This window comes from Pseudonaja textilis, chromosome 1 (assembly GCF_049901715.1).
Source record: "Pseudonaja textilis isolate UNSWEBS1 chromosome 1, rPseTex1.2, whole genome shotgun sequence".
Taxonomy (NCBI): Eukaryota; Metazoa; Chordata; class Lepidosauria; order Squamata; family Elapidae; genus Pseudonaja; species Pseudonaja textilis.
Window position 1 is genome coordinate 228515687 of NC_141990.1, and position 8957 is coordinate 228524643.

General features: G+C 36.9%; 1 protein-coding gene across 3 annotated transcripts in view; it reads right to left on the minus strand.

Annotated features, from left to right (window-relative positions):
* LOC113440363 (inner centromere protein-like) overlaps positions 1–8933 on the minus strand; it is a 35738-nt gene extending 26805 nt beyond the window's left edge. Inside the window, exons 1-5 of one of the 3 annotated variants that reach the window (XM_026706743.2) lie at positions 8783–8929; positions 8057–8197; positions 5902–6018; positions 3439–4154; positions 1944–1992 (exon numbers count right to left, since the gene is read on the minus strand). In XM_026706743.2, the coding sequence (XP_026562528.1) occupies positions 1944–1992; positions 3439–4154; positions 5902–6018; positions 8057–8193 (1019 nt within the window). In that variant the 5' untranslated portion in view covers positions 8194–8197; positions 8783–8929. The other 2 variants (XM_087920890.1, XM_087920891.1) reach the window with 2 other exon arrangements.
* Between the last annotated feature and the right edge of the window lie 24 nt (positions 8934–8957).

Genomic DNA, 8957 nt, shown 5'->3' on the forward strand with positions numbered 1-8957 from the left:
ATTGGTCTTGGAGTTTGCTGTGTTCGGCTTCCACAAAAGCAAAATCACAGGCCTGATCCACAAAATCACACTGAGACATAATGGAGACCTAGAAGATGAACAGACCTATGGAATAGCTGTCCTACCCTACATAAGTGGTACTACAGACAAAATCAGTAAGATACTACACAGGCATCACATCAAGACTGCCTTCAAAACAGACAGAAAAATAGCAGCCATCCTAAGAAACCCCAACGATAAAATTGACCTGGAAAACCAAGGCATATATGAAGTCCCCTGTGCATCATGCCCTGCCACATACATTGGACAGACCAATAGAAGAATAAGTACCCACCTGGATGAACACAAAAATGCAGTAAAAAAGCTGGAACACACTTCCTCACTAGTCCAATACATGAAAGCCACAGGTCATAGCATCGACTTCAATGGCACCAAAACCCTAGCCACTATAGAAAACCCAGCTACAGAATTATCAGAGAAGCCATAGAGATTGAAAAAAGACCCGAAAGCATGAATAGAAGGGATGACTCCACCAGACTGTCAATTATCTGGAAGCCTGCACTCACAAACTAAAAAATCTCCACACCACAAGCCAAGCAAACACCTGGGCACAAACAGACCCCCCCCCGCATACCTCCAGCTCAAATACACCCCAATCAGACACCCAGATGAAACCTAGCTTCCTAATAAATGATAGCCGTCTGTTTACCCAAAGCCAAGCCGCACTAAAAGCCTCCAATACAGGAAACACAATGTTGCAAGCCAATCAAGACAAAAAAAACTGCTACAAAAGACAGATATTAGAAACACCAATCAAGCAGAACACAGCAAACTCCAAGACCAATAAACACAGACCAAGACTCCCAACCAATCAGGATGAAGAAAAAACCATCCTAACATAGCAGTAGGCTAGCACCAAATTTAAAACAGAAATGGCTGTGAAAACCTGACTCACAGACGAACCCAATACACAAACCTGATGATGGTAGATGAGATTCTGCCTAAACGTCACTACAACATTAAAAGCACAACTATAATGACGTGGGAAAATACCCAAACAAAGCTGAATATCATACATATATATGGATATCATTGTTTAAACATTCTTATTAATGGGTAAATATTATAAAACTAGTATCCACTTGTTTATACAGCATGTGGCATAACTATAAAGTGAATATGCTATTGTCTCCAAGGACTTGAAAACAAATGATTGTATCAGATCCAAGTACCCAACAAGAACCACTGATCTTTAGTAGCACAGTACAAATTATCTGAATTGTACAATTTCCTAAAATACAAGCAATGACCAGTCTTTGGGCCAAGTATACCAAATTAAATCAAAGCACAGATGTGGGTTGTATAGACCATTTAACAATAACCTTCAAAGACATGCACGATTGAAAAATATAATCCTTGAAAATATTTGTCCCAAAGAAATACAAATACTTATACTCAATAATTAAACCAAAGTAAATAAACAACAAAAAACTGGAACTGATATAAATCTCCATATCTGGTTCACCCACTCTTCCATCACACATTTAAACCTTGGATTATTTTTTTCCCATTGAATCAAACTTTAGGAAAATGTTGTTGTCATTTGGTATTTTACACAGTCTAATGATGTATTATGGTAATCTTTGTTCCATTCCTCAAAAATGAATTGGTGAGACTGATGGAGAAGAGATGAACACCAGGAATAACCTCTTTTCCAGTTCTAGAAAAACACAACTTCTTAATCAGATGTCTGAATGCTACATGATTCTGAATCATTTAACATAGTGTTAATTTTGAATATGTAAATAGAACCATAAGATTCTAATCAAATCTTTTTTAAAAATATGGTTTACAACAGATTTAGAAAATGTTCATTGATTCTAAATGAAACTCAGTAAGGTTCACATTACCAGAATCCTTTAAAGGTTTTCAAGTTTGCTTACCCATGTTTGTGATTTTCATCATTCAAAACTACTTCAGTGGAACTATGGCCTGGAGAACAGAAATGTTAGACTGAATAAATATAGTAAGCATAGTAAGTATGTAGTAAGTATAGGAGTACATATGAGTATTGCTTTCAATAAAAGAGAAACTGCACATCCAATGCAGGAGGAATTCTAGCACTTTCCAGCATTTGTTGTTTTTATCTTGTTTTTATCTTTTAAATAATTTGTAAACCACTCAGAGTCTCTGGCAAGTGACTGGCAAAGATATTTAAATATAATAAATAATAATAATAATACTTTCCTTAAATTCATCCACCAAAATAGACCTGTGATGTCAAACAAAGCCTAGTTTTGATCAGTATAGTCCCAGTAGAAAGAGAGCTGGTTATTCATTCCAAAAATTATATTCACTTGGATTTACAAGAAAGGTATGTTATGAGTACCTGCAGAGGTGGGACTCCACTGGTATAACAACCGGTTCAGCTCCACCCGTGAGCTCCACATTTAAAAAACGCACCTTCTACAGGAGTCCCTGTGAATAAAACAGCTGAGGCATGGCAAACCACTCTGCCGCGCAAATCAGCTGTGCGGTAACAAAAGGAAATAAAGCACAGGAAAGAGCAGGGGTGGGGGGGCGGGCCCACATGATCGTTGTAACGAACCGGTTCCCTGCCAGCTGATCTTCGGAACAAGGGGTTCACCCGAACCATTGCAAACCAGTGGAATCCCACCCCAGAGTACCTGTAATAATGTTTAGTATAAACAAGCAAATTCTGCTGACAAAGCATAGTTTTTTCAGGAAACATGTTACCAACAAAGGCTAGAAACACTTTAAAATAACTGAATAAATTCAAGATTCAAGTTTGACTTCAGAGAGTTGGAAGCAAATAATGCTCTGCAGATCCATACCAAATTTGAATTAGAAAAGAGGCAAGCCCAGATATTAATCTAATATATTATAATATATAATTGTAGTAGATACAGTCTTAAATATGCTGAGGTCTCTGAACAATATATCATATGTGAAATAATCAGCTATCTCAGATGATCCAGTTACAAGCCATTTACACTTTCACCATGCATGACAAATGATGAAATTTTGCATTTTATTTTTTGGATCTTTAGTCCACCTTTATTATTTTATAAGTAATTCAAGGCAGAAAACATGCATAATGCTCCTTCCTTCTCCTGTTTTCCCCAAAACAACCATCTCATGAGGTAAGTTGGGCTGAGAGAAAGCTATTGGCCCAAAGTCACCTAGCTTTTATGCTCAAACTCACATCTCTTGTTTTCTAGGTCCGCATGTTAACTTCAGTGGGAAATGTAAGCAATGCCTACCTTTAAAGTACTCTGAATGTGTCTTGACCATTGCAAGATGCCCCTTTTGAAAGCCCTGTATCATATTTTTATGGGGGAAAAAACAGTTGGACCTATCAACTCTCTTCCAACTTATAACAATTGCACATTGACATGGTTAATTGCCTTTACTTACAGCTTACTCGACTTGAAGCAGATGATGAGTCCTGAGCTGCTTGCTTCCTGGCAATTGTCCTGCTAATGGATTTTCGAACTGTGCTTTTTCTTTTATTGCTGAGTGAGTATTTCTCCACCAGTGAGATCCTTGGAGTTTTGTGTGGTCTACTTAGAGGATGATGGGCCGACAAAGGCCCTGTGGAGGCAGCAGAACTTTCTTTCAGGCCTTGGGAGAGTTCTCCTTCTGGATCTAAATTATTAACTAATTCTTGGGGTGGAATCTCTTTTCCAGATGTGTGCTTCCCATTTAAAGATTCTTTTGGAGGGGGTGTACCTGGTAATCTTGGTTTAATTCCATTTTTTTCTGCCTTTATTGGATCAGTGATGTCTGAAACTATCATTACAGGACTCTCTGACATGGTGGGAATCTCAGTGATCCTTGAAATATCAGCTAAATGATCATCTGAATGCACAATAAAAAGTTCAGGAATTCCATTCATGACCTCATTTCTTTTTTCTTCTACTTCACCATTTTTACAGCAGCCAGTAACAAGTGGTTCCCCTACTGGACCCATAGCTATCTTGTCAAACTGAACTTTTGAACTTCCCTTAGAAGAGTTTGTCATAATATCTGGCAAAGATATTGTATCTCCCACATTGAGGTTATTCAGTACTCTTCTTGGAGAATGCTTCTGGAAGGATTCAGTCTTTCCACTGCCATGTCCTTTAGATAATCTTAAAAAAGAAACAAATGATTAATTCAAACATTAAAACAATTTCAATAAAATTGTTCAGGTAGAAATTAAAACAATTCTCTGTATTTCCTACATCACTATGTATTTACTAGATTGACTAGGCACCTAATAAAATATAGAGCAATTTTCCTCAATAGATAGAATAGAACAGAATTCTTTATTGGCCAAGTGTGATTGGACACACAAGGAATTTGTCTTGGTGCATATGCTCTCAAGAGTACATAAAAAGAAAATATACATTTCGTCAAGAATCATAAGGTACAACACTTAATGATAGTCATAGGGTACAAATAAACAATCAAGTCATACTAGGAAACAATCAATATAAATCGTAAAGATACAAACATCAAGTTACAGTCATACAGTCAAAAGTCCAGAGGTGGTATTCAGCAGGTTCTGACTAGTTCTGGAGAACCGGTAGCAGAAATTTTGAGTAGTTCAGAGAACCAGCAAATACCACCTGACTGGAGATTTTACAGCATCCTTCCCCTGCCATGCCCACCAAGCCATGCCCACCAAACCGGTAGTAAAAATTTTTGAATCGCACCACTGCATAAGTCATAAGTGGGAAGAGGTGGGTGATAAGAAAGATGAGAATATTAATATTAATAGTAATACAGTAATGTGGTAACCGTTAGACAAATGCATAAGCACATAAATCTGTCTTAAAAATACAAAATAGCTAGGATTAAATCATTCCATGTGCATTTGGAAGGAAATTTCCTTGAAAATAAGTGAATATAAGGAACTTTTGGTTTGTGTTAAACTGTATTGCAATCATTTCATTTTCACCAGAGAAAGGTAAAATATAATATTTTGACTTTAAATAAAATTCATGGACTGGCATGCAATAAATCAAGCAGTTTGCAGGGAAATTCAGCAAGTATGAAAAAAGGAAGCTTTTGTAGAGAAGTTTTAGGAGATGAAAATATAATTTATATATGAAGCACTATCATTTATATATGAAGTTTTGTAACATAGCAAGCTTTTACAATAATATCTATTAAAAGTAAATTATATGGAGACACCAATGCATTTCCTGTATCTCCAATTGTGAGACATCTGGGCCTAATATTAATAAGGTTATGCCAAGATTTGTAAATATTATCAAAACATTTAATCATATCAAAGGTTAAAGAATTAAAGGAAGAAGCAAGTTGTTTGCTTTAGAAATCAAAGAACGTTATTTTGGGTAAGCCAAGTTATTTATTTTAGAGGACCATGAACATCAACATTAATGATACAGAAGATCCTTGGTGACTCCATCCACCATGCTATTTTTTTTTGTCAAAATGGAGTTTTAAAAATATGTTCCACTGAATTTTCTTTAGTCACCAATGAGCGTAGGTTACTCCATCAACAGCTGTCTAACCATGTTGATTTCAACTAAGTCTATCAGTATATATAAATGCTCTTTAAAAGCAGTCAATATGGAAAAATAGGATTAAAGACTTAATTGAAAAATAAAAAGGGAAGGGCATTTATATTATGGTAGTATGTAGGAAGATATTACTAGCACAGTGAAGAACATGATCTTGGTGAAATCTGATAGTTGCATTAGTTTATCAATCTATATTGCCAAACATCAAAAAGTTAGTTTTACATGGACAGATACACAGAGGGACTGGAGACCTTGTGCAATTTATAGCACAAGAAAAATCCAAACAACCTGGAATTGGGTACAATTCCAAAATCAAAAGCTTAAATATTGTGAGCCATTTTTTTACCTTTTTCTAATTAGTTCTTTATTTTCATCCTTAAACAATGAAGATCGCTTCTTTTTCCGATACTTCTTCTGAGATGGTGTTTTGGGCATCAGTTCAGGTTCGGTACTAAAGTTGTTACTGGTCCAAAATAACAACAACAATAATAACAATTATAACAACAATTTAAAAAACCCAGCTTTGATGGAGGTCAACAATAGGAAGCTGCTCAAAGTATAGCAAACCAAGAATCAATACAGGAAAACAGCATTGCAAACTCGGGCTGACAGCTGGTGTAACAAAGAACTGCATGGACAGTTCCTTGAAAAGATCGAAGGAAAAGTAGATAAGGAAAAGACCTGGTTATGGCTGACCAACAGAACACTGAAGAAAGAGACAGAAGGCCTGATTCTTGCAGCCCAAATACAAGCCATCAGAACAAATGCAATCAAAGCCAGAATAGAAAAATCTGCTGATGACCACAAATGCAGACTGCAAAGAAGTGGACAAAACCATTGATCACATACTGAGCTGTTTCAAGACAATCGCTCAGACTGACTACAAACAACATTACAACACAGTCACTCAGATGGTCCACTGGAACCTGTGTGACAACTACCATCTGCCTGTAGCAAAGAACTGGTGGGATCATAAGCCTGAAAAAGTGGTTGAAAATGAGCATGCAAAAGTACTGTGGGACTTCCGAATACAGACTGATAAAGTTTTGGAATACAATACCCCGGATATCATGATTGTGGAGAAGAAAAAAGAGTAGATCGTTGACATTGCCATACCTGGTGACAGCAGAATCAACGAGAAACAACTTGAAAGAATCACCAGATATCAAGACTTGAAAATCGAACTGCAGAGACTCTGGCATAAACCAGTGCAGGTGATTCCAGTGGTACTTGGCACACTGGGTACTGTGCCTAAAGACCTAGGCAAGCACTTGAAAACAATTGGCGCTGACAAAATCACCATTGGTCAGCTGCAGAAGGCCACCTTACTGGGATTTGCTCGCACAATCCATCGATATATCATGCAGTCCTAAACACTTGGGAAGTGTTCAACTAGTGATTTGTGATACAAAATCCAACATAGTTATCTCATTTGCTGTGTACACTGTTTTTTGTGTGTTTAATAATAACAACAATAACAACCTATTGATCTCAAGAATTGCAATTAACAACAATAAAGGAAGTCTGTAGCTTGCTTTCATGACCCATGCTGAAATGTAACTTGACTTACTATCTGACCAACTTCATTCCTTACATTGATAAGAAAGGAATCCATTAATTCAGGGTAATTAATAAACTCCTAATTAATAAGACTTTTTTGGAAGAGGATGGACAAAGGAAGTACAGTATTATTATTAAATTTTGTTACCTGACTCCCAGTGACTGGTGTTTTTTTACACTCTGCTTTCCTTCCCAAGAAGTAAGAAGCTATGTATTTTGCCTTTCTTGCAGAATACAGCTAGCCTTCAACTTACAATAATTTGTTTAGTCACCATTTGAAGTTAGAAGGGCATTGAAAAGTGACTTATCACCATAATACACACAACTATTGCTGCATCCCGTCACATGATCAAAAATTCAGACACTTGGCAACTGACTCATATATATGACAATTACAATGTCCCTGGCTCATGTGATCACCCTTTGTGATCTTCTGAAAAATAAAGTCAATGGGGAAGCCAGATTCACTTAACAACCGTGCTACTAACTTAACAATTGTGGCAAAAAGGTTGTAAAATGAGGCAAAACTCACTTAACTATCTCGCTTAGCAACATAAATTTTGTCAAGGACTACCTGTAGTAGAAACATTGCTTTATGCTACAGGTTTTCAAACATTTTCAGGTCGCAGAACCTGCTGGTTAGAAATACCCAAATCACTGATCAGGAGACTCTAATGATAGAAAGCTCTAATGATAAGAAATGTAGCTGGGTTCGAGTAATTTATTATTATTTTGCCTTTCTCAGAACTCCCAACTGTTTTCCTGGAACCCTAGGATTCTATAAGTCATTTTAAAAAGTCCCACCCTAGGCAATAAACTTTGCTGTGAAAATATGACACACACACACACACACACACACACACACACACCAATCAATTTACAGCCCTTGGGAGTAAAAAATTTAACCATCTTTCCATTTTGCAAGATTCAAGATTCTCTACCTATCAAATATCTTCATGGCTTCTTCCTCGATTTCTCTCAACCACATCAAGCACTTGTGTTCAGCATTGAACAGGAATTCTGAGAATTTTTGATTGCAAACATCTAGAAGATGAATGGGTTGTCTTGCTTCAGCCATGATGCTGCATAAAACAAAGGAAAAGGAGAACAGAATGCAACAGAATGTTAAAGAAATATTTTGTTTTCAGATGGGAAAGACAGTTGTGCAGTTACACAGCCACATGCTCAGATTTTTAGTGAAGAAGTCAAACATTGTTTTTCCTTTATTTTCTTTAGCTTCTTATCTTGATTTGATTTCTACAGTTAGTAAGCAACAAAGTAAGTAATACTACAATTTTTCTATAGATGAGCACAAGTTGAACAGTGTCACCATTTTGCAGAAGTTCACAATCACTTACAGATAACTATCCCCAGAAGACTTAGTTAAATTCTACCTAGTTGTTTGTGGGGGGCATGTTCATTTTCTTGACAATCTCTAGCTTATCTGAAAAACGTAACAGAAAAAACCCCAGAGGAACCAAATGCAGAGCTGAGTAAGAAATAACGAATGTGTCCTACAAACTTTAAGAACAAAACTTTGTCCTCCTTCCATTTATAAATATATTCCCCTTTCATTATTAACAATAAAGGCAGTTTTCAGATACAACAACAACAAAAAAAAAAGACAATTCCTCTGCAAGAGATAGCACGCATTTGCAACAGCATACCCCGCTGGAACAACAGCCAACACCTGAGCCAAACACACAAGGCGCTTCCTGCGAAATGTGGGCGTGCGCTTGCTGCGCCGCTGGAAACCATCTCCAGCCGCGTCGCATCTCCGATAGTTTCCTTGGATTTCCCCCGCCCCCCACCACTCTCTCTCTCTCTCTCTCTCTCTAAATT